The sequence below is a fragment of the Entelurus aequoreus genome, linkage group LG01, assembly GCF_033978785.1.
Source record: "Entelurus aequoreus isolate RoL-2023_Sb linkage group LG01, RoL_Eaeq_v1.1, whole genome shotgun sequence".
Classification (NCBI taxonomy): domain Eukaryota; kingdom Metazoa; phylum Chordata; class Actinopteri; order Syngnathiformes; family Syngnathidae; genus Entelurus; species Entelurus aequoreus.
This window is the reverse complement of record NC_084731.1, coordinates 393,936-421,210: the sequence shown is the minus strand read 5'-3', so window position 1 is coordinate 421,210 and position 27,275 is coordinate 393,936. Positions and strand designations below refer to the sequence as shown.

At 41.1% G+C, this 27,275-nt stretch overlaps 1 protein-coding gene across 1 annotated transcript; it reads left to right on the top strand.

The window, feature by feature from the left end:
* The first annotated feature begins 376 nt into the window (after positions 1–376).
* eif5b (eukaryotic translation initiation factor 5B) lies at positions 377–27,231 on the top strand. The gene is made up of 26 exons (XM_062041367.1): positions 377–732; positions 2,192–2,302; positions 2,370–2,427; positions 3,706–3,852; positions 3,943–4,393; positions 4,464–4,591; positions 4,673–4,750; positions 4,816–4,966; positions 5,030–5,122; positions 5,191–5,277; positions 5,350–5,409; positions 5,478–5,773; positions 5,852–5,959; positions 13,196–13,306; positions 13,488–13,555; positions 13,672–13,813; positions 13,884–14,015; positions 14,089–14,271; positions 15,392–15,553; positions 16,913–17,044; positions 17,117–17,248; positions 17,769–17,845; positions 20,370–20,534; positions 20,613–20,751; positions 20,814–20,975; positions 26,808–27,231. Exons 1-26 carry the CDS (start codon positions 698–700, stop codon positions 26,913–26,915), a joined length of 3,516 nt encoding a protein of 1,171 aa, XP_061897351.1. The 5' UTR covers positions 377–697; the 3' UTR covers positions 26,916–27,231.
* Positions 27,232–27,275: the final 44 nt, after the last annotated feature.

Sequence of the window (27,275 nt, the reverse complement as noted above, 5' to 3'; positions counted from 1 at the left end):
TAATTGGCTTAATGGCTTAAAATGATCAATTCAATCTTGGAAAATGATTAAAAGTACAAAAGCCCTTAAATTGATATCTTTATTGAAGAATTTTAAAGTGATTTAGTTAGCCCTTGTTTGTAATTTATCATATTGTTTGTTATTATTATTGTATTACTCTATTTGTATTTGCTTTCATTTTCTTTCCTTCTACATTTTGTGAAAGACATACTTTGCTCAACCTGATGGATGTTTGAAATTGTTGAGATATGTTGAACGTGCCTTGATGTTTTAAGTGCATTGAGAATATAATGTTTGTATGTACTTTGTGCAATTCCAAAAAGAAAAAATGAATAAGACTTCATCACATGAACCCTGCTATGACGCATGCGCAAAGGAGGACGTTAGCAGCTTTCAAAACAGGAGGAACGAAGAGGCCTCACTTTGTGCTTTTTCCAGGAAGCAAACCTAAGATGGGCACACAACGACGATGCGTGTATTATTGTGGCATTTATCAACACCAAATATTCAACGGTAATGAGTGAAGTTACACAATCAATTGGTGTTGCGTGTAAGTTCTTTGCTGTGTCGCAGTTGAGTTGTTGACTGACGCGCAGCAAAAGCAATCAAGAGAGTGAGCTCGTGTCACGCCACACACGATCTATGTGGAATATGCGCTGTGTGGCATATTGGACAAGCGGAGAAGCCGAGCTGTAGGATGGGGAAGAAACAGAAGAAATATGGAGAGGACAGGTAAGCAAAGCACTCGCAGGCGTCACATAGCGGCCTGTCCTCACTCACACAGCCTGGCCCTGTCCTCACTCACACAGCCTGGCTGCCAGCTGCCATCTGCGTCCTTCTACTGCCTCACTTAGCTTAGCATCTAGCTAACCACGAGTCCAATATTTCTCAGCAAACTAAACAACCGTCTTATGTTGTCTTTATGTCGGCGTCAGCTGCCATCAATCACGAGTTAGCTTCCAACTCTTTACAAAACTCTTCAACAAACAAACGCATGAATGTTGTTTACTCGTCTGGTTGACTTTACAATGGCTGGAAAGGTATTAGCCAAATACGGTACGGCTATTTTCCGCCATATGTCCGCTATCAGTCCTCTGACCTACTTCTAGAATGTGTGCTCTTTCACCTGCTAAATGACCACCATAGTTACTTTAGCCTCATCATACACCTTCTAAATGACCACCATAGTTACTTCATCCTCATCATCATAGTTACTTTAGCCTCATCATACACCTGCTAAATGACCACCATAGTTACTTTATCCTCATCATACACCTGCTAAATGACCACCATAGTTACTTTAGCCTCATCATACACCTGCTAAATGACCACCATAGTTACTTTATCCTCATCATACACCTGCTAAATGACCACCATAGTTACTTTAGCCTCATCACACACCTGCTAAATGACCACCATAGTTACTTTATCCTCATCATACACCTGCTAAATGACCACCATAGTTACTTTAGCCTCATCATACACCTTCTAAATGACCACCATAGTTACTTTATCCTCATCATACACCTGCTAAATGACCACCATAGTTACTTTAGCCTCATCATACACCTTCTAAATGACCACCATAGTTACTTTATCCTCATCATACACCTTCTAAATGACCACCATAGTTACTTTAGCCTCATCATCATAGTTACTTTAGCCTCATCATCATAGTTACTTTAGCCTCATCATACACCTTCTAAATGACCACCATAGTTACTTTAGCCTCATCACACACCTGCTAAATGACCACCATAGTTACTTTAGCCTCATCACACACCTGCTAAATGACCACCATAGTTCCATCCACTGCACTTTAGCCTTATCATACACCTGCTAAATGACCACCATAGTTCCATCCACTGCACTTTAGCCTTATCATACACCTGCTAAATGACCACCATAGTTCCATCCACTGCACTTTAGCCTCATCACACAACATCACTTACAGTGCAGTTTTGGTTTAGCTAGTGGACTCATTGATAATCTGCAGGTTTATTACTGTTCAATAAGTAAATGTCACAGCATCACGTTGCTGTCATACATCACAGTGTTGTGTTCATTCTTCTGGCGTGTAGTCACATTGTGTCTAGGTTGGCGAGTCAGCAGCTCATGTTGTGGGACCAGAATGACAGGCTTATTGTGGTCCGCTGGAATGTTTTTTGACTGATTGATTTTCCTCCATCAGCTCGAAAGATGATGACATTGATACTCTGGCGGCAGAAATTGAAGGAGCTGGAGCCTTAAAGGAGTCAAAAGGAAAGAAGAAGAAGAAGGGAGTAAAAAAGGAGGATTTTGAGTATGTGATCTCCTTTTTTGTCTTTTCTTTGCTGATTCATGACTAACACGTGTATCTACTGCTGCAGTGAGGATGACATCCTTAAGGAGCTGGAAGAATTGTCCCTGGAGACTAGGGGTGTAACGGTACGTGTATTTGTATTGAACCGTTTCGGTACAGGGGGTTCGGTTCGGTTCGGCGGTGTACCGAACGAGTTTCCACACGAACATATTAAGCTAAGCTAAAGTCTTAACAAGCTGCTCCGCTTCCTTCTGCCTGTCTCTGTCAGTCCTCTACACAGCACCCACCATTGTCCCACCCACACAACCATCTGATTGGTTGCACACAGAGCGGTAACAGCCAATCAGCAGTGCGTATTCAGAGCGGTAACAGCCAATCAGCAGTGCGTATTCAGAGCGCATGTAGTCAGTGCTTAGCGTTTAGCAGGTAAGCATCAGGCAGCGGACTCTCCCCAAATGATAATAAACACCTCCCAGTCAACTACTAGTAACATCACTATGAGCCCGTTGACCTTCTAGAAATATAAAAGGCAGCTCAGCTCACTCGCAGTCCTGGCTTGAGGTGAAGGCTAATTCGCTTTTAGCGTAACGTTAGCTCAGTTTGCTGTGGGTGTGGGTGTGTGTGTGTGTGTTACGGACAGCAAAGTCCTGTCTGTCTGTTATTTCCATTTACCTTTTTCTGTGTTGATTGAGCTGTGTTGAAGCAGCAAAAAAGGACATTATGTTAAATGAAGAGTTTCTGTCTCTGATAGTTGATATAATAATGTAAGTGCATCATTAAGACTACATGAACTCCATGGTGTTCAGGGATGAATAGTCTCTCCTATTGCTATTGTACTATTTTTTTCAGCTATAGTTCCATGAATCATTAGTAATGCAGCAGCCTAGTTTTGAATGGCAGGGTCCCTGCTATCACATGTTGATAATAATATAACATTTACATCATAAAAATCAACTACAGGCTTCCCAAATGCTGCAATAAATTAAGCATGATGAGTTGACTTGAAACCGTTTAATGTTGCACTTTTTATATGTAGAAGAAAAGTTTTGTCATTTTATTTAATCTGAGCAACAACTTGAGGCAGTTTAATGTTGATTAACGTGGACAGAATTATTAGAGTGTTCCCAATGTTGAAAGGATAAAGCCATTGTTTACAAATTTGGTAAATAAATAACCAAAAAATGTATATTTTGTTGTTTTCTTACTGTACCGAAAATGAACCGAACCGTGACCTCTAAACCGAGGTACGTACCGAACCGAAATGTTTGTGTACCGTTACACCCCTACTGGAGACACATGGTGAAAAGTTCATGGTGAAGCAGTCTTAATTTGCCAAACATGATTAGAAGGCTACACAGTACAAGCATTTATTCACAGGGGTCTCTAAATGATTCTCTTTGCAGACAAATGATGTGGAAGTGAAAGATGAGAATGTGGAGCCTCCCAAAGCAGAGAAGAAGAAGACCAGAAAGGGCAAGAAGCAGAGTGTCAGCCCTGAGGAAGATGAAGACAATGAACGAGCAGCCGAGGAGGAGAAGAACGGACATCAGGTGGGATAGAGAGGGGCTTATTGCTGCTGTCTATTTTTCTTTAACTTTTGAGCCCGTTTGTCACCGACGTTGTCATTGTTGCTCCTTAAGGTGGCACCTGAGGGGCCGTCCGAGTCTGATGAAGAGAGCAGCTCACATTCTCGTCTCAAGAACAAAGGAGGTGAAAAGGAAGACAGGGGACCTTTAGACTCTGAAGACGAAGGTGAGATTGGAAAAGAGGGAGCGTGTGAATCTGAGGAAGACGAGGAGCTCATGTCCCGGAGAGACAAGAAGAAGAACAAGAGTAAAGCTGCAAAAAGTGATGATGAGGATGAGCAGGTGGAAGACGGAGGCTTTAAGATGAAAACTGCTGCACAGAAGAAGGCGGAGAAGAAGGAAAGAGATAAAAAGAAAAAGGAGGAGGATAGAATGAAGCAAAAGAAGCTGAAGGAGAAGGAAGTCAAAGAACCAGAGAAGACTTTAGAGGCCCCAGCTCCTGAGGTACTTCCAGCTGCAGCAACAGCAGTGGATGAACAGGAGGCCATGGATCCAGCCGCAGAGGGTAGGATGTGTGCCATACCCCCGAGAGTGGACTTGGTGACTAACATTTCAACTTTGTTGTTGTATGTCAGACGAGGGTGACAAGAAGAAGAAGGATAAGAAGAAGAAAAAAGGAGAGAAGGAAGAGAAGGAGAAAAAGAAGGGGCCAAGCAAGGCAGCAGTGAAGGCCATGCAGGAAGCTCTGGCCAAGATGAAGGAGGTGTGCTTCTCAGGAGAGAAGGAGTGATTTACCTGCTGAGAGTTGTGGTCCTCAGTTATCACAGCACTTTTATTTCTGTAGGAAGAGGAGCGCGCCAAGAGAGAGGAGGAAGAGCGACTCAGAAGGCTTGAAGAGCTAGAACAACAGAGGCTGGAGGAGGTATGAAACCAGCATCTCACCTAGTCTGCCACTAAACGGACTTTTGACTTTTAAACCCCTGGTAGGAGCGCCTTGAACAGGAGCGTAAGGAAAAGAAGAAACTCAAGGATAAGGAGCGGAAGGACCGTCTAAAGAAGGATGGGAAACCTATTACTAAGGCCCAGAAGGAGGCCCGAGCTCGGGCTGAAGCCACACTCAAACTACTGCAGGCTCAAGGTGCTTCAGCCAATTGCCTAATGGCTGACCTCATCATCAGCTGACCATTATTTCTTGGTGCAGGTGTGGAGGTGCCATCCAAAGAGTCTCTGCCAAAAAAGAAACCAGTTTATGCAGACAAGAAGAAAAAAAAGCAAGTTGCCCAAACATCAGAAGGTATTACTCATTAACAGCCCTGTAAATGTTTATTAGGTGCTTCACAGGTGTGGTTTCTCTCCCAAAAGTGTCAGAGGTGACCTTGCCAGCATCAGAGACACTCGAACCTGTTGCCACAGAAACAGAGGCAGTGACGCCGCCGGTACCCGAGCCAGGTCAGAATCAGTTTGCGGCATGTAGAAGACAGATGAAGGGAGATACCACTATCACCCTTCTGGCTTTTTTAGATGTTAGGCCTGATGCTGCCGTAGACGACTGGGAGGCCATTGCCAGCGATGAGGAGAAAGGTAGGCGATGAAGGATAACAAGTTACTGTCCCTTGTAGCAGCTCACTGGGTAATTGACTCTTTGGCAGAGTTAAAGAAAGTCCACATTGTGGTAAAGGAAGAGCCTGTTGGTCCACCTCAGCTCACAGCCAGTGAAGAGGACGAGGAGGACGAGGATGAGGACGAGGAAGACGATGAGGATGAGGATGAGGAGGAAGAAAGCGAGGAAGCCCCGGTGGAGAATGTGCAGGACAGAAAGGAGGCGGTGACAGGCCAGGGTAAGAAGGGGTCGGTAAAGGAGAGTGAAGATGAAAGCAGCGAGAGTGAGGATGATTGCATGACAAAGGAGGAGCGTCTGTACGACCGAGCCAAGAGAAGGATTGAGGTTAGTCTCTGGGAAAACTAGGCACTTGGATTTCAACTCTTCTCCCTCCTAATTTCCTGAATCTGTGTGTTGTCATAGAAACGGAGAGCAGAGAACCTGAAAAACACCGACTTGGACAGCCTGAGATCCCCTGTTGTATGTGTGCTTGGACATGTGGACACTGGAAAAACCAAGATCCTGGATAAGGTTTGTGTTTTTTGGTTGGTTTATCTCTGACTAGTTTGCTGACTGTTTTCTTGCTATTGTCAACAAAATGGCTTTTGGTAGTGTGTTGTTGCACGTGATGTCACATCTTCAGTCCACGTTCTTGGAATAAAGCAAATAGGCGTCTTCCTAGCTTCAAGTCAGTTGAAAGCGGAGGAAAAATGGCTTTATATACATTGTGTAAAGAAATGATTCAGACCCCTTTCAAGTGTTCACTCTTTAGCTGTGTCTCAATTGGTGGGCTGCATCCCTTCAAGGACCGAGCCCATGCGGTGGACTAAGTGTGGGTCCTGGTGAGAGTCCTCCAGCGATATGAATTGTGACACTTCCTGATTACATCTGCTGTCCCCGCCCTTCCGTTTACATCTTGTGTCTGCTGCTCAGTCCTGCCAGGTCGAACTTAAGAGAAGAATGTCCAATGGTTTTTGGTGTTCTTTTTGTTCAAGTTAAAGTACCAATGATAGTCACACACACACTAGGTGTGGTGAAATTATTCTCTGCATTTGACCCATCACCCTTGTTCACCCCCTGGGAGGTGAGGGGAGCAGTGAGCAGCAGCGGTGGCCGCGCCCGGGAATCATTTTTGGTGATTTAACCCCCAATTCCAAGCTTTGATGCTGAGTGCCAAGCAGGAAGGTAATGGCTCCCTTTTTTTTTTTAGTCTTTGGTATGACTCGGCCGGGGTTTGAACTCACAACCTACCCATCCATCTCAGGGCGGACTCTCTAACCACTAGACCACTGAGTAGGCTCACTAGGCTTCCACAATATCTGCCATCAATCACCAGCAGAGTGGAGAAGTATTGCGGAAAGAGATTATTCTAGATTGTACCTAATGTCATGACTGGTTTTATTTATTATGGACTATTTTATTGATTGTGGGACAAGCAGTAGAAAATGGATGGATGGTACTTTTTCGTCACTTATTGTTTGTCTTTGGTACACTAATGTGTATTATATAGGCCATTGGTTCTATGTTTTATTTTTGCAAAAATATATATTTGTATTGCTCTTTTTATCTTTGGTATGAACATTATTATGTAAACTCAAAAGTTAGTTAGGGTCCGCACAGGACCTTTTCAAAAGGAATCCCAAAGGGAGTCCTTTTGCAATGGGACGAAAGGACCCTATTGAAATTGTAAGGTTTTATTATTATTAGGGTCCGCATGTACCCTGTAAAAAGGACTCCCCCAGGGAGTCCTTTGTACTGGTTACAAAGGAACCTATTGAATTTGTAATGTTTATTATTATTATTTATTATTATTATTATTATTATTTTTCCGCAGCTTTGCGCACTACTTCGCCCCCCTTAACATGCTTCAAAACTCACCAAATTTTTTACACACATCCAAAAAGTGTGCCAGCAGACTTTAATATAAAAACCTAACCCCAAAAAACAAAATTGAGCTCTAGCGCCCCCTAGGAAAAAAAAAAAACAAACTGCCTGTAACTCCCACTAGGAAGGTCGTAGAGACATGAAACAAAAACCTGTATGTAGGTCTGCTAAAGACCTACAACTCATAATGACACATTCTCGGGCGAAAATCTACAGGAAATTGGCAATTTACCATTTTTGACAAAAATGTCCTAAAAACACTGTTTTTTACATCTTTGACCTCTAATTTGACCCCCTTAAAATACTTCAAAACTCACCAAACTTCTCACACACATCGGGACTGGTAGAAATTGCGCTCTCAAAAAATAACCGAACCCCGAAACTCAAAATTGTGCTCTACAGCAATTTTTTTATAAAACTGACAAAAAACTGCTCCTCAGAGGAAAACTCTGACAAAACTGCTTGTAACTTCCGGTAGGAACGTCGTAGAGACATGAAAAAAATACCTCTACGTAGGTCTCATTTAGACCTACATTTCATACATTGACACCCTTCAGCAAAAATCAACAGGAAGTTTTTTATCTCCATTTCAAAACAACATTTTTGTACCAAACGGTCACCAAACATCAAACGTTATCTCCTCTGAGCGCGTTTGTCGTTTCGGCTTCAAACTGCTACAGGAGAGAGATTGAACCCTTCTGATTAAAAGTTCTATACGGATTTTTATTTAGTGCTACCGTTTTGATTTTACGAGCCTTCAAAGACCCGCAGCACTGATGCTGCTACGGTGCCAAAAATGACAACGAAACTGCGATTAGACCTTCTTTGGCCTCAATACACACAATAGCCTATAATGACAATGTGAACTCAGACACAACTTCCTCTAACTCCCAGTACCAATATCGTAGAGACACGAAACAAAAACCTCTATGTAGGTCTCACTCAGGACTACCACTGGACTAAAGTATTGGACACCTAGGACTAGCACCTGCCAGAAGGCGGACCCGACCAATGCTGCTTGCAGCTTTAATTCTTTATTATTATTATTATTCCGCAGCTTTGCGCACTACTTAGACCCCCTTAACATACTTCAAAACTCACCAAATTTTTTACACACATCCAAAAAGTGTGCCAGCAGACTTTAATATAAAAACCTAACCCCAAAACACAAAATTGAGCTCTAGCGCCCCCTAGGAAAAAAAAAAAACAGACTGCCTCTAACTCCCACTAGGAAGGTCGTAGAGACATGAAACAAAAACCTGTATGTAGGTCTGCTCTAGACCTACAACTCATAATGACACATTCTCGGGCGAAAATCAACAGGAAATTGGCAATTTACCTTTTTTGACAAAAATGTACTAAAAACACTGTTTTTTACATCTTTGACCTCTAATTTGACCCCCTTAAAATACTTCAAAACTCACCAAACTTCGCACACACATTGGGACTGGTAGAAATTGCGATCTCAAAAAAAAACCGAACCCCGAAACTCAAAATTGTGCTCTAGAGCAATTTTTTAATAAAACAGAGAAAAAAATGCTTTTTAGAGGAAAACTCAGACAAAACTGCTTATAACTTCCGGTAGGAACGTCGTAGAGACATGAAAAAAATACCTCTACGTAGGTCTCATTTAGACCTACATTTCATACATTGACACCCTTCAGCAAAAATCAACAGGAAGTTTGTTATCTCCATTTCAAAACAACATTTTTGTACCAAACGGTCACCAAACATCAAACATTATCTCCTCTGAGCGCGTTTGTCGTTTCGGCTTCAAACTGCTACAGGAGAGAGATTGAACCCTTCTGATTAAAAGTTCTATACGGATTTTTATTTAGTGCTACCGTTTTGATTTTACGAGCCTTCAAAGACCCGCAGCACTGATGCTGCTACGGTGCCAAAAATGACAACGAAACTGCGATTAGACCTTCTTTGGCCTCAATACACACAATAGCCTATAATGACAATGTGAACTCAGACACAACTTCCTCTAACTCCCAGTACCAATATCGTAGAGACACGAAACAAAAACCTCTATGTAGGTCTCACTCAGGACTACCACTGGACTAAAGTATTGGACACCTAGGACTAGCACCTGCCAGAAGGCGGACCCGACCAATGCTGCTTGCAGCTTTAATTTTTTTTGTTTTTTGTTGTTGCTATTTTTGTATTACAACATTTTATTACTGATCATGTTGTACTGCATTGTTATCTTTTGTTTTGTGATTGTGTGATGTTTTTTGCCTGGACCCCAGGAAGAATAGTCTCCACTGCGGTGTAGACTGATTGGGATCCTTAATAAACTAATTATTAGGACAACAGATTAAATGTAGCCATTGTAGCTCATTCTGGCATACTCACCGTGATGCTTTGCTTATATGTTGATCAATATGCATTGTCATGATCAAATAAAGCTATTCAATTCAATTCCATTTTAGAGGAAGTGGCTAAGATGTACCGTCGCTGTGGTTAGAGCCAAACGATCATTGGAGATGTTGTCATGAAGATGTGTCACGTGTTGACAAGCATTCTAAAGATGTTATTCCCAATTATTAGTTAATGATGGATTTATTTGTATGCTTGTTAATGCGTGTTGCACCTTTAAAAACATGGAGAGACTACAGAAGAGTCCTCAAGGTCTATCCATACAGCAACACCACATGATCTTACTTTAATATGTGATTCACAATTGATCTAAATTTGTCAGTTTGGTCTCATGATAGCCAATAACAGTAAATATTGGGATAGTGAAAAATATAAAGCGGCTGAGTACTTTCCGTGCCCACTGTATGCACTGTTCTATTTTAGTCGGCTGCGCCGTTTGATGGACAACCGATCAGTATTGGACAATATTGGTGAAAAAGTATGTAATTAGCCTTTGCCAATCAAATGCCTTTCAATGCCAATCACGAAAGTCGATCGTCTCTGGCTGATACTTTTATTTTTGCTCTTTTGGCTGACTGATGCAGCAAACAGCTGACTGTGTATCTCCATACAGAATGTGGAGCTACTGTCATGGACAACAAGTACTCGTGCTTCTGGACCTCCATTCAGCTTGATGGAGATTTTACACTTGGCGCTCCAAGTTTCTTGGATTTTTTCCTGCTTTCTCAAGTCGCGTGCTTTCTTGGCGATTTCAGCATTACGTTTTGTGAGATGCTCATTCATGTACACGTTTGTTCCCTTCAGCTTCTTTCCTTGTTTCAGCAGTGCCATTTTAGATGTTCTGTTTACGAGTTCCATGAGGATGATGGAGTGCTGGTGTTGTTGTTTCTTCCATTCAGTGGGATGCATGTTTCCATGGTATTAATGTCGATTGCAGGAAGTTGACCACTTGCTGTTCTATTGAGACAATATCCATTTCATCTGGTTCACCTTCATTATTCCAAAGCTTTCGCGAAGGATCTTGGTTTAATTTGGTGCCCTGTCACAATGATATGGTTCCTTCGTTCATCCTGATCCATTTCATCTGTGATATTCTTCAGCATGTTGTTGTCTCTCTTCACTGCAAGAACTTTTTCTTGAAGAGTCCTCATTTCTTGGCGCATTCCCTGGAAGTCCTTTCTTATGTTGTTACTCTGACTTTGCAGACTTTCTATATTTTCCTGCAGACTTCTCAGATCTTTTTTGTATTTGGTTTTTGCTTTTCTCTGATCTTCTTTAAGTTCTCTTATTGCTCTTTCCAGAGCTTCTTTGTGTTCTATTCTTGCTCTTTCTATGTCATGGACTATTTTTTTTTTTAGCATCACGTCTTGAGTCCCATCATGTCCTGTGTCCAACACCCAATCTTGCTCCCCCTTGTGTCCTGTGTTCAGATGACAGTGAAGGTTTCGGGATTTGAGTTTTCCTTTTAGATTCCCACATGGCGGCAGGTCGCTGGCGTCAGTGCCTCTTGTATCAGCTCTCTAACAGCAGTGTGTGTGCGTGTGCGTGCGTATAATCTACTGTGTTTGTATATATATATATATATATTAGGGCTGCAACAACTAATCGATTAAAATTGATTATAAAAATAGTTGCCGATTAATTTAGTCATCGATTCGTTGGATCTATGCTATGCGCATGCGCAGAGGCTTTTTTTTTTTTTTTTTTTTTTTTTTTTTTTTTTTAAATAAAATAAACCTTTATTTATAAACTGCAACACGTACAAACAGCTGAGAAACAATAATCAAAATAAGTATGGTGCCAGTATGCTGTTTTTTTTTCAATAAAATACTGGAAAGGATAGAAATGTAGTTTGTATCTTTTATCCGATTATTAATCGATTAATCGAAGTAATAATCGACAGATTAATCGATTATCAAATTAATCGTTAGTTGCAGCCCTAATATATATATATATATATATATGTACATCCATCCATCCATTTTCTACCGCTTGTCCCTTTTGAGGTCGTTGTGTTTTAAAATATATATATATGTATATATGTGTTTTACAATTTATGTATTTATGTGTATATATATATTTATATGTATATACTGTACATATGTATGTATGTATGTATGTATGTGTACATATATGTATGCGTGTGTATGTATGTATATATGTGTGTGTGTGTGTGTGTGTGTGTGTGTGTGTGTGTGTGTGTGTGTGTGTGTGTGTGTGTGTGTGTGTGTGTGTGTGTGTGTGTGTGTGTATATTTTAAATTCATGGACCCATCCAGATATAAATAAATTATGTCTCCATACATTTGTACTAGAGATGTCGATAATATCGGCAGACCGATATTATCGGCCGATAAATGCGTTAAAATGTAATATCGGAAATTATCGGTATCGGTTTTTTTATTATCAGTATCGGTTTTTTTTTTTTTTTTTTTTTTTTTTTTTTTTTTTTAAATTAAATCCACATAAAAAACACAAGATACACTTACAATTAGTGCACCAACCCAAAAAACCTCCCTCCCCCATTTACACTCATTCACACAAAAGGGTTGTTTCTTTCTGTTATTAATATTCTGCTTCCTACATTATATATCAATATATATCAATACAGTCTGCAAGGTTCCTACATTATATATCAATATATATCAATACAGTCTGCAAGGGATACAGTCCGTAAGCACACATGATTGTGCGTGCTGCTGCTCCACTAATAATACTAACCTTTAACAGTTAATTTTACAAATTTTCATTAATTACTAGTTTCTATGTAACTGTTTTTATATTGTTTTACTTTCTTTTTTATTCAAGAAAATGTTTTTAATTTATTTATCTTATTTTATTTGATTCATTTTTTTAAAAAGTACCTTATCTTCACCATACCTGGTTGTCCAAATTAGGCATAATAATGTGTTAATTCCACGACTGTATATATCGGTTGATATCGGTATCGGTTGATATCGGTATCGGTAATTAAAGAGTTGGACAATATCGGCATATCGGATATCGGCAAAAAGCCATTATCGGACATCCCTAATTTGTACTTGTACTTTTTTGAGTGTTGAAGGAAGTGTGGTTGACCAGATAGTTTGGCAAGTCCGCTTTGGTGATGTTGAATCTTTTAAATCTTTGGAAAAATCCATGATCACATTCTGCTATTTTTTAAAGGTACCTGGCTTGTCTATTTGCCATTAAACTTTAAAAATATGCTCACATCTATAATAAATAAACAGTAGCCATATCGAATGTTTTCCCGCCATCTGGGAGGAGGATGTCTTTAAGGTCTCGTCAGCAATTTCAAAAAATGTTTAGCAGCTGATACAGTTTTGATAACCAGCTAATGCCCTGTTAACAATTGCTGTGTTTTTCACTGGCCATTAATAGTCAGTCATTGTCTGCCTTCTACCCCAGGTCAGCGGAGTTCATTTGATTTCTAGCGGTTGAAGTGCTTGGTGTTATCTGCTAACTTGTTGACTCAGTTCTGACTTGTTTCTTTGCACAGTTGCGACACACACACGTTCAAGATGGCGAGGCAGGAGGAATCACACAGCAGATCGGAGCTACAAATGTGCCCAAAGAGACAATTGAGGACCAGACCAAGATGGTGAAAAATGTATGCACACACACACACACACACACACACACACACACACACACACACACACACACACACACACACACACACACACACACACACACACACACACACACACACACACACTCACTCACTCTGACAAACTCACTCAGCACACCCACTTACATTATTGAGTGGCCCTCACTATTTGTTTATGTAGTTTGACAGAGAGACGATAAAGATCCCTGGGATGTTGATCATTGACACACCAGGACACGAATCCTTTGGGTGAGAATTTGTCAAAGATGAAATGCTTGCTCATTTGCTTGGACACAGAGAAGAAATATAATGACATGCCTTTCTTTATAAATGGTCTAATGAATGCCTGTGTTCCATATGATCAGAAATCTGAGGAACCGGGGTAGTTCTCTGTGTGACATTGCCATCCTGGTGGTGGACATCATGCATGGTTTGGAGCCACAGACTATTGAATCCATCAATCTGCTAAAGGAGAAGAAGTGTCCCTTCATTGTTGCCCTCAACAAGGTGATTTCTTATCAAGCGCTCGCTCGGTGTGTCATCTTGTGACGCTGGACAATGCCCCTTTGCTCTTTAGATTGACCGTCTGTATGAATGGAAAAAGAGTCCTGAGACAGATGTTTTTGCGACGCTGAAGAAGCAGAAGAAAAACACCAAGGATGAGTTTGATGAGAGGTCAAAGGCCATCATCGTGGAGTTTGCACAGCAGGTCACCATAGCTGGTCTTCACTGATTCACCTCTTTAAACATGCTGTCCTAATAACTGTCATTCATCTCCATAGGGTCTCAATGCTGCCCTTTTCTACGACAACAAGGATGCTCGCACTTTTGTTTCGTTGGTTCCCACATCGGCTCACAGTGGCGACGGAATCGGAAATCTCATCGCACTCCTTGTTGAGCTCACTCAGACCATGTTGGCCCGCCGGCTAGCGTGTTGCCAAGAGCTTCGAGCTCAAGTCATGGAGGTAAACTGGTTCTTCTAATGCCATTTGGGCTGCGAGCGCCCCCTAGAGGGCCGCCAAAAAGTATCTGTTTACGGACCACAGCTGTATGAAGTTGTAATACACTTTTCCACCTCTTGGGCGGTATAGCTCGGTTGGTAGAGCGGCCGTGCCAGCAACTTGAGGGTTGCAGGTTCGATCCCCGCTTCCGCCATCCTAGTCACTGCCGTTGTGTCCTTGGGCAAGACACTTTACCCACCTGCTCCCAGTGCCACCCACACTGGTTTGAATGTAACTTAGATATTGGGTTTCACTATGTAAAGCGCTTTGAGTCACTTGAGAAAAAGCGCTATATAAATGTAATTCACTTCACTTGTGGCATTTCTGACAATATCAAACAAACAGAGCTATTGTTAAGTTAAGTTAAAGTACCAATGATAGTCACACACACACACGAGGTGTGGCGAAATGATTCTCTGCATTTGACCCATCACCCTTGATCACCCCCTGGGAGGTGAGGGGAGCAGTGAGCAGCAGCGGTGGCCGTGCCTAGGAATCATTTTGTTGATTTAACCCCCAATTCCAAGTCTTGATGCTGAGTGCCAAGCAGGGAGGTAATGGCTCCCATTTTTATAGTCTTTGGTATGACTCGGCCAGGGTTTGAACTCACGACCTACCCATCTATAAAGTTATGGCTAAGTGGTGAAGCCGTATTTTCATTTGCACTTTTTTTATTTACTGACATTATTGTAATTCACTATTAATTTAGAAAGAACTGATTTATATTAGCACTGTGTAATTGTATGTACATGTATTTTTTTTTCAGTTTACATGAGTCCTTTCTTTTGCAATACATTTAATTTGTATTTATTTTTATAATTAGCCTGACCTTAGCCTCAATTATAAGTCATCAACACATGTTTTTATATCATTTGACAAGGTTGTAAACTAAGTAGGTTAGATATAATTATTGACTACGATTAAAATCGTAGAGTAAAATAAAAAATTGAGTGTTAATATTTGAGTAGGCCTCGGGCCCCTCTGTAGTGGAAAATTTGGGCCCCGGTGTCGAAAAGGTTAAGAACCCCTGCTAATGCACTCCATGCAGTGTGAAGAGAAACACTCTCGCTGTTGTTTGTGTTAGGTCAAAGCTTTGCCTGGCATGGGCACCACCATAGATGTTATCCTGATCAACGGATGCCTACGAGAAGGTGAGACCATCATTGTCCCTGGAGTAGAAGGACCAATCATCACTCAGATCCGTGGACTGCTGCTTCCGCCTCCTCTGAAGGAGCTCCGAGTTAAGGTACATATCTGAAGTCTGCCCATGCTGCTATACATGGTCTGAAACACAAAGTGACAGCAAGCCTAAAACGGTCTCAGAAAATGCTAATGACTGGGCTAGGAGGAGGAAAGCTGTCCTAAATATGGACCCCACATAGAAGTGGGAAACAGATGTACAGAGAAGGTGCTGGGTCATGACAAGCTTTTTCATCTGTGCTATGACAGCATCTAACCTCTGAACCATGTGAGACTTCCTGTACCCAACTAGGGTATGCACATGGAGCGTCACCTGCACCTAGCCTACTGCTTCAGTGTGTACTGAAAGTTTTCTCAAGCTTAAACGCAGAGGTCAAATTTCTTTAAATTAATGTCAAAATTATTTTGAGACAATAAAAAAGGTAGTCTTTATAATAGTCTTAATATAATAAAGTATTTTACACCACCAATTTTGTATATAAAATGAGTAAATCCTATTTTATGAATCCTATTCACAAGCTGATTAACAGCTGTTTGACTTATTGATTAGCATTAACTTATCCTAACAGGACATACTTTCCACTGGATGTGATCAGCTTTGCTGCGAAACGTCTTTGTAGTCCGTCTTCCATCAATACTCATCAGCTTTCTCTGTGATAATGGACAGCGTGAAGGATGTCACCGACAAGTTCTTGTGGTGAACAGGCCCATATTTGCGCGTGAGAATTGGTATGTGGGCTGAATAAACAGGCAGACGATCCAAGTAGAGAAAGACAAAAGTCGGGACTCTTGGTTTTGTCATTTTTCCCTATTTTTCACACTTTTAAGTTAGCATGGGTAAGCTATTAAGCACAGAGCTTTTTTATTCTGAAAATCAAATGAAAGTATTTTGTTTGTCCCGTTCTACCCCATGTGTTCGAAATAGCTGCAGCCTTGCTCCGATGTTTGGCAAAAATAGAACATCTGCCTTTTTGTGCGTAAGTCTCCAGTCTTTCAGCGCGTCCACAAGTGATGGAAACTGACACATTGACTAAAATGAAAAGGTATCCGTGCTGGAGCAGAGTCGCGCCGTTACACAATCAGTGGAAATCCGGAGTAAGGGAGCATTAATACTTCTACTAGTGGGGTTCATTGTGGTCACCATCTTACCAAACCTTGATGTGACCCAACTCTCAAGCAGTCTCGAACCACTTGTAAGTTAACTATTGTGCAAATTATTACCGCTACGAGAACCAGCGCAAATAATATACCATATAACGCGCTGTAATTACAAATGTATAACCTAGTCGGACCTATTGCTGTGAACACTGTATTGTCATTGCAATATATTTTCTAGTGGTTTATTGTCTATATTTTCTAATGATTGATAAGCTCATTTAATTTCTTTGTTTGTGATTTTCTATAGAACCAATATGAGAAGCACAAAGAGGTGTCCACAGCTCAGGGTGTTAAGATTCTGGGTAAAGACCTGGAAAAGGCACTGGCAGGACTCCCTCTCCTGGTAGCACACAGAGATGATGAAATACCTGTGCTGAGGGTAACACACAACACACCCCCACCTCACTTTCCAAACACATTTGATATGGCTGATATTTACTCTGCTCTTTAGGATGATCTTATTCATGAGCTCAAACAAACTCTGAGCTGCATCAAGTTAGAGGAGAAAGGAGTTTATGTGCAGGCATCTACACTGGGATCACTGGAGGCTCTGCTTGAGTTTCTGCGCACATCCAAAGTACCCGTGAGTTGTCTTCATATCTGCTCAGCTGCTATATGTCTCGTGGAGGGAAGTCTTTTCTTCACCCCTTGAAAGACTTGACCTGTACAACATTTTTCTAGTGGGTTTATCGCAGTAGAAAGAAACAGCATTTAACAAATAATAAAGGTTATGAAATCATTTGTATTTGATCCCTTTGGAAAATGTGACTGTAACGTATATATGCTTTTTTTTTGTTGCTTTGTCTGTTTCTCTGTTTTCGTCTTTTTTTCATGCTCATAGACTTTGATGGACAGATGTATTCTAACTTGATTTCTCCAATCTAAATCTGAGTATGAACTGATGAAGCTTGCACACATAAGAGGCGAAACATCTTCTAAGACAAACTGAACAGTCCCGTTGTAATTGTTTGAATGCCCTGAGAATACAATGATCTGGATGAATGAGAAATCCATAAAAAGTTTGGAACTTTATGTTTTAAGGGGATACATTTGGAAATTCAGCACTACAGCTGACCTTTTTAACTCTGTGTTTGTGTGTGCAGTACGCTGGCATCAACATTGGTCCAGTCCACAAGAAAGATGTGATGAAGGCGTCCACCATGCTGGAGCATGACCCACAGTACGTCCATTATTCAAGGTTTTTTTGTTTGGTGGACTGGTATTTGAATTTCTTTCTAATGCCCAACCAAGCTTTATCTAGTGCAATTGGTGTGATCCATTTGACGAGTACTTGTAAAAGTTTGGTAACGCCAAACACCCACGTGTATGTTTTTTAATCTAAAAGTTGACTGTGAGCGGTTTCATTGAATCCTGCATTAGTAGCCTGGCGAAAGATACGTTAATTACCTGAGGTTGTTCCAACACCAAAAGAAAAAAAGTGTAAATATTAATTTTGGGACAAAGCCTGCATTACTTCCTGTCAACCGGAAAGGAAGCACAAAGTAAAACCTTTCCTTTTGCTACCAAAGTTGGGACTATACTTGGAGCATTCCTGACCACCCAAAGTGGTCACGTTTTGAGAATAGCTTGCTGACACATTCGACTTGAACTATATGTCCAGCATAAGGGCACGGATTCCTTAAAACAAGCAAATGATTAGTGTGGTAGCTGCTGGGGTGAGGCAGCTCCAATCGCAACCTGAAGCCCAAAGAGCTCCGATGTGGAGCTGCAGTTTTTGGAGAGATTCAAAGCGTTTCAGATCATGAATCATGATCACAACAAGGAGCTAACTTTGTTTACACCTTGAACTTGGGACTTGTGTAAGCAGGGGAAAAATCAGCGGCAATTACAAAATTACTCCGGCTTCCTCCAAAGACATGCACCTGGGCATAGGCCCCTCCCACCTCCAAAGACATGCACCTGGGGATAGGCCCCTCCCACCTCTTAAGGGGGATAGGTTGATAATCAACACTAAATGGTCCCTAGTATGTGAATGTTGTCTATCTGTGTTGGCCCTGTGATGAGGTGGACACTTGTCCAGGGTGTACCCCGCCTTCCGCCTGAATGCAGCTGGGATAGGCTCCAGCCTTCCCCGCGACCCAAAGAGGGACAAGTGGTAGAAGATGGATGGAATTTGGTACATGTAAATAGCAAACTGCTGCCCAATAATGTACAACAATGCAAACAGAAGTAATATAAAGTTATGGAAAATTGTAATTAAACTGACAGCATTCGTATGAGTGCTGCATCATGGATGTAGTGCTACTGTGAAATGTTAGCTTCCTTTGACAGTGCAAACGTTTGTCCTTTTCAATTTCAAATCATCACAAAACCTTTGACAGTTTTTCTCATGGTCTTTGGGCCCTCGCTGTCTTTTTTTCTCTCGTCTTTGAGCCTTCTCCCGGCACTCTGTTGTGCCTGCCATCACCCAAGGCGCTCCGCTCTCATGTACACTCCACTGGAACAGTCTTGCAGACTTTTTAGTCATTAAACAAATCATTGAAGCCAAAAAATACAAAACGTTTTTCCAATTGATTTAATGAAAGGTAAGACATTGTCAGTCACTGTTATGATTGCTAACTTTGGCAGCATGTAATGTCCAAAGTAGCAAAAGCATTTAGTCTGGTGGTAATGTCACAATTTATTGATAAACTTAGCTGATTTAAACTGAGCATGTACTGTAGCTTTACCCTTCCGACAGCAAGTGCACTTCCACAGCAAGGCAAATACTTTGGCACGGCACCAGCTATATCTTTTGTCGTAGTGGGGAATATTCACTGTCTCGTATGATGAACATAAACAGCAGCATATAATACTAGTCAATGTATCCAGTGGAGAAACAAGTACAGGCTCTTAGTTGAAGAAATCAGAATGCACTTATTAATCACAGCACCACATAATTCCAGCTCTCATTTAGCACACATAAGTAAAATGTTGAAAATGAAGCACTCTTCAGGCACAATGTATTCATCAAACGTGAGTATTATCTCAGCTGCCTACTGTTGCATTTGCTCAGTGGTCAAGCGTCACAATACTCCGCATGTAGGCATGTGTGGTTATGTTGCTTGGTGTGGCTGGGCTGGCCAACGTTTCCTCACCCAGCATTGATTCAACTACTGTATTTCTTAACTTATTGCTCTTAATAAATTGTCTTGAAAGATGTATTTGGTTGATTTACTCAGACTGGGCACCACCAATTTCCCTGGAAAAATGCCTCTCTTAAAAAGATTTAAAAAATGTAATATAAATAATTTTTGCTTGTAATGAACAAACTTATCTGCCAATGGAACCAGTCAAAATTGTCTCGGTAAGATTTTTTGAAATAAGACATTTAAGCTTTAAACACCTAAAAGTGATCTTAAAATAGGCCAAAAAACCATTTTTATTAGCTATACTTACTAGTATTGTGAAGTTTTGTGTCTTCTTACAAACGGGGGATGCTCAAAGGTAATATTTTTCTCCCTCAAAAGATCTATTGCCTAAAAACAAGTTTGTATGTCTCACTGAAAAAATATTATTCAGTAGATTACATGTTTAGATATTTTGAATATACATTTCAAATCCAGTCTTTACTTAGTGAGATGGTCAGTTTTTCCAGTGTAGACTTTCAATCAATACAGGTCTTGCACGGTCACACCAGCATGCTCTCAATCTGTGGCAAAATAATATGATTCAATTGCGTTTCTGTTGTGGCTGTTGGACAGGTACGCTACAATTCTGGCATTCGACGTCAAAGTGGAGAGGGACAGCCAGGAAATGGCTGACAGCCTTGGTGTTCGCATCTTCTCGGCTGAAATAATCTACCATCTTTTTGATGCTTTTACCAAATACCGTGACGACTACAAGAAAGCTAAGCAGGAAGAGTTCAAGTAAGTGCACACCTTGCTTGCTCACCATCCATGTGTGGCTGTTGGTTGACAGTTGTGTGTGTGTTTGTGTTTGTTCAGGCATGTGGCCGTGTTTCCTGCAAAGTTGCGCATTCTTCCTCAGTTCATCTTCAATTCCAGAGACCCAATCGTAATGGGTGTGTCTATAGAAGCTGGTGTTCTACGGCAAGGGACACCACTGTGCGTTCCCAGTAAAGGGGTGAGTGCCCTCAACTTTGGTTGTGTGTTGATTCCTGTTAATGACGAGTTTGTGTGCTACAGTTTGTAGACATTGGTGTGGTCACCAGCATCGAGATCAACCATAAGACAGTCGATAGCGCCAAAAAAGGTCAGGAGCTCTGCATCAAGATAGAACCCATTCCTGGAGAGTCGCCCAAGATGTATGGTCGCCATTTTGAGGCCACCGACATTTTAGTCACCAAGGTAAGTCTTTACCTGTGTCTCAAATCCTTCCAAGGACCCAGCCCATGTGTGGCTCCTAGCCAGAGTCCTCCAATTGATCTAGCCTCTGGGACACTTCCTGGTTACGTCAGTTGTCCCCGCTCGTACATTTACGTCTTGTATCTGCTGCTCAGTCGCGTGAGGTTGAATAATGGCAAAGGTAAGAATGTTGAATCGTTTTTTTTGTGTTTTCTTGGTCCTTTACCTTATTTTAGAGGAAGCAACTAAGATCTACCGGCACAGCCGCCGTCTGATTTTTCTGCGGTTAGAGATGGTTGTCATTCCAAAGCTGTTATTCCTAATTATTAGATAATGTCGGATTTATTTTTACGCTTGTGAATGATTATTGTAGCTTTGAAAACACACCGACGATACAGAAGTTGTCCCAGAAAGAGTCCTCACGATCTATCATACAGCAACACCACATGATCTCATTTAGCAGTTACTTTATTAATATTTCAATCACAATTGTCAAGTTGCTTGCATTATAGCCAGTAACAATAGCATAATAATATTACCATCATCATATAGTTATTTGCAATGAAGGCGGAGGAAATGAATCCCAACAACTACAGTTTCAGCACATTAGTTTATTCATTTATATAGGTTAGGAAAATACTTTGTTTTTCAATTACCGTCCAAACTGCTATATACTTGTTTTGTGTCTTTCCTTTTTGCACTGTTTTTGTCCAAGTCCTCCTTGATTATTTTGCATAGCAACAACAACAAAAACAGAAAAGTTCAACACAAGATCACAATAATCATTAATAGAAGTAAACATTTTTAAATACATTGATGCACACGTTTACTATACTTCATTATTCCGCCCACACATTAATAGAACATAATTCATTCATTTTCTTGCGGTCTAAAAAATTAAAAGATGTCAAGCTTAATGGCCCGACATATGGCTCTACCTCGGGGTAAAGAGAGGGTCAAAGAGCATGGAGGTTGCTCAACGTTACGATAGTCCTAATTTACACAAATGTATATCACTACTGACATCCCAGCTGGACATGTCTGGTTGAATTGAATAAATAAAGCTATACTTATACTTTAAAGTCGCATAGAGCCGCCATGTTGAAAATGTTTTCAGAATTGAGCACGCAAAGGATCTCGGGACATGAAAGGATGTGATGTGTACACGGATATGAAAGGATGTGATGTGTACACGGATATGAAAGGATGGGATGTGTACACGGATATGAAAGGATGGGATGTGTACACGGATATGAAAGGATGTGATGTGTACACGGATATGAAAGGATGTGATGTGTACACGGATATGAAAGGATGAGATGTGTACACGGATATGAAAGGATGGTATGTGTACACGGATATGAAAGGATGAGATGTGTACACGGATATGAAAGGATGGGATGTGTACGCGGATATGAAAGGATGGGATGTGTACACGGATATGAAAGGATGTGATGTGTACACGGATATGAAAGGATGGGATGTGTACACGGATATGAAAGGATGGGATGTGTACACGGATATGAAAGGATGTGATGTGTACACGGATATGAAAGGATGGGGTGTGTACACGGATATGAAAGGATGGGATGTGTACACGGATATGAAAGGATGTGATTTGTACACGGATATGAAAGGATGTGATGTGTACACGGATATGAAAGGATGGGATGTGTACACGGATATGAAAGGATGAGATGTGTACACGGATATGAAAGGATGGGATGTGTACACGGATATGAAAGGATGTGATGTGTACACGGATATGAAAGGATGGGATGTGTACACGGATATGAAAGGATGGGATGTGTACACGGATATGAAAGGATGGGATGTGTACACGGATATGAAAGGATGGGATGTGTACACGGATATGAAAGGATGGGATGTGTACACGGATATGAAAGGATGAGATGTGTACACGGATATGAAAGGATGGGATGTGTACACGGATATGAAAGGATGTGATGTGTACACGGATATGAAAGGATGTGATGTGTACACGGATATGAAAGGATGTGATGTGTACACGGATATGAAAGGATGTGATGTGTACACGGATATGAAAGGATGTGATGTGTACACGGATATGAAAGGATGTGATGTGTACACGGATATGAAAGGATGTGATGTGTACACGGATATGAAAGGATGTGATGTGTACACGGATATGAAAGGATGTGATGTGTACACGGATATGAAAGGATGGGATGTGTACACGGATATGAAAGGATGGGATGTGTACACGGATATGAAAGGATGGGATGTGTACACGGATATGAAAGGATGTGATGTGTACACGGATATGAAAGGATGAGATGTGTACACGGATATAAAAGGATGGGATGTGTACACGGATATGAAAGGATGGGATGTGTACACGGATATGAAAGGATGAGATGTGTACACGGATATGAAAGGATGGGATGTGTACACGGATATGAAAGGATGTGATGTGTACACGGATATGAAAGGATGAGATGTGTACACGGATATGAAAGGATGGGATGTGTACACGGATATGAAAGGATGAGATGTGTACACGGATATGAAAGGATGGGATGTGTACACGGATGCAAGCTTTCTGCTGATGGCAAATAAAGACACATTTGTCGACCAGATTCAAAGGAACTTTTTTGAATTGGGACGGCGTTCGCGCACCGTGATGACGTCAGCATTCCACAAATGTGCGCCGCAAAGGCTGCTCCCGCCGAATTGAGACACAGCTTATGTCTCATTGTGAGTACTAAAGGTCCATTCCACTGAAACGCTGCCATTGGTGCCCTGGGGACATGAAACTCATTAAAAAGAGTGCTACATTAGTGGTAACTTACTAGCTCAATTGCTTCTATGACCGCACTTGTAACTCACAACAACAAAGCAATGTCGATCATTGAAATTAATTTCACTGGTGCTTGGTCTCCCCCAAAATACCACCATTTCAACATATAACATGCTTTTAGATAAGAAATAATGTTTGAAAAACAATACAAAAGAATCCACTCCAAACCGTTTTGGTCGGGCTGCTCCATCATTCTGTAACAATAGAATTGTTGTTGTTGTTGTTGTTGTTTATGCAGCACTTTTCATGTGATGGACAGGATGCGATATGTCTGTGTACCTTCATAAACAGTGGCAGGGACCCCATTCAGGTAAAAAAAAATAAAAAATAGAGGAATTGAAAATGATCAGTTTGCATCAAAGGAGTCCTTTTGGTTCGGGGGGCATTTTTACCATTTTTAAGATGCTTTGGAAGGAATTTCTTGCATATAAATTCTGTAAAAATGCAATTTACAGAAAATAGCTCTAGGGCTATTCCAGTTCCATTTGAAGTTCCACATACATTTAAGAAAAATGACATAATTATGATAACAAATATTTACCGTAATTTCCGGACTATAAGCCGCACCAGCTAAATTTAGGGTAAAATACAGATTGCTCCATATATAAGCCGCACCCGACTATAAGCCGCAGGGTTTTGATGTGTAATTAGCGTAGTATATAGGGGTTCCTGCTACCACGGAGGGGATTGTCGGGACAGAGATGACTGTTTGGGAACGCAAAGCGTCCCATTTATTAACAATAAATCTTTCAATCATTCAATCAAACTTTCACATCTTTGACATGGCGAACAGCATTCGTGCAGAGTACAAATAATACAACGGTGCAAAGTAATACAAAGTGCTCGCCTGTACGTTATCAAAATAACCAGCCTACCGATATATGAAAAGTCAGTCTTTAATCATTGTGTCATCGTCTTCCTCCTGCGTACTAAAACCACCCAAATCCTCTTCGTCGGTGTCGGAGAAGAACAGGCCGTAAATAAGCCGCACCCTTGTATAAGCCGCAGGGACCAGAACGAGGGGGAAAAGTAGCGGCTTATAGTCCGGAAATTACGGTAGTTGCAGAATGGATGTTTGCTTCCCTCACAATGTTGTTTCATCGACATCCAACCTTTGCCAAATGTTGTTTCATCGACATCCAACCTTTGCCAAATGTTGTTTCATCGACATCCAACCTTTGCCACCATAGGTGATCACTTTCCTGTCACAAAGAGTCCAAAGTGTTTCCTCGAATATTTGTGCTTAAAAATGAATTCCAAAAGTGGGCATCTGTTGGCTTCTCTTTCTAACCGTGACCAATTCCAAGAATTCTTTATCCCCGCATCCAACCGAGGCACCGTTCCATGACATGTTAAAAAAGTCGTGAGCTAGCAAATGACAAAACACATTATTTCAAAACAAAGTCACTCCGCCATATTTACCGATCCTACACTATGATATTGACATGTTAAAGGAAACATTGAAATATTTTCATGTCAAGTCATCATTAAATGGCCCTGGTATGTCAAAATGCATTAATAATTCATCTTATTTTTCAATACCTTTTAAGACTGGTAACGGTTGTTCAGCCGGGATATGCTCATTTCAAAATGAGATTTACAGCCCCGAAATATTGTTAATGTTTTCATTTGGATGCCACACCCTCCACTGTTTGACCAATCAGAAAGTCCATGAGTGTGTCACATCCAGGTTGCCATCTTGGTCTGGCTACTGCCACTGGTAAAGTTACTAAACATGTCAGACCTTATTACATCTAAAAGCTAACATTCACAACTTAGTCATGACAAAGCCAGGAACAAAACCAGGATTTGTATCCGGGATGCCTTTGAAAGATGGAAACCATTAAATATTTTTTCATCTGACACCAAACTTGCTAATTTCCTCCTTGATACGTAAGTAGGGCATTTATGTTTTCTAATGACTTGTAATAAATGGAAATGGACATTTGGTATGTAAACTATATTGTCTAACAGAGATAGTATGTTCCTGTGATGGTGCTTAGGTCCTAGAGTAATGCTAGCCCAGTCTATGATACGTGGACATACAGGCTAACATATGCTAGTTAGCATGTATGTCCATGTGTCATCCAACTGACAGGGCAAATTATATTTAGTAGAAATAAAAGCTAAGTGGCTATGTGTAGTGTCAGTGCATATTTCCTTCTCCATATGCCGATAAACTGAGGAAAGAAATGTGTTCCAACATTAGCACGGCTTATTGCAGTTTGTAGTACTTTATGTGCATCAGCCACATATTTGATTATAATGCATGACATGTAATGATTGTTTACTTTGTGTATTGACTTGGTAGCAGGCTATATGATTATTGCTATATTTATTATTTATATGATTGATGCGTAACGGGTGTTGGCTCATAGAATTGCACTCTGCACTGAAAGATGGTGACGTGTGTCAGCTTGGATGCAACATGGAGTTATGATCAACGATAATATATTATTATATTGGGGCGGTATAGCTCGCTTGGTAGAGTGGCCGTGCCATCAACCTGAGGGTTCCAGGTTCGATCCCCGCTTCCACCATCCTAGTCACTGCCGTTGTGTCCTTGGGCAAGACACTTGACCCACCTGCTCCCAGTGCCACCCACACTGCTTTAAATGGAACTTCGATCGTGGGTTTTCACTATGTAAAGCGCTTTGAGTCACTAGAGAAAAGCGCTATATAAATATAATTCACTTGACTTCATATATCAATATTTGGCAGTAATAGTAATAATATCTGTGAAATCCCGCCTGGCGATCCTGATTGGTTCATTATTTTGTGCTCTCTGGAAGGAGTATGCAATGCCTTCCAGCCCAGATCCTTGTGTGAACTACAAGGATCTGTCGAGAGTCAGGACACTGATTCTGTGAAGTGTCGCTTTGGATCAAATTGTTCCATTGTGGTTTGATGGCAGCCCATTACTGTGGGATTGTAGTCTCATGTCATTTATAGAGTGAGAGCAAAATGAGTTGATGACACGTCACTGTTTGCAGATCACACGAGCGTCCATTGACGCTCTGAAGAACTGGTTCCGAGACGAGATGCAGAAGGCGGACTGGCAGCTAATCATGGAACTGAAGAATACCTTTGAGATCATCTGAGCACACAACTAGCAAGTTCCACCTTTCTCATCATGACAGAAAAGAGACTTTTCTGTGAGAACTCTCATTATTCCAACGTGCCTGTTCTTCTTCTTCTTCTTCTTCACTTCCCGGATTCATGGTTGCTGTTGCTCCCTTAACTCTCTGCCAAGGTGCATCATGGGACTGTACACAAGGAAGCAGCAGCTCATCAGTCTCAAAGACAACTCTTAGTTGATATTTTTGCTGTGTGCTTTCTGCCATGTTGGCGGGCGGGGGAAGGGTAGACAGGAAGTGTTTTACTGCAGTGCTGATGGAATAAAATGTCATGAAAGTTTCTTATGAGTGCCTTTTGTGAGTAAGACCAGTCAAAACTAGAAG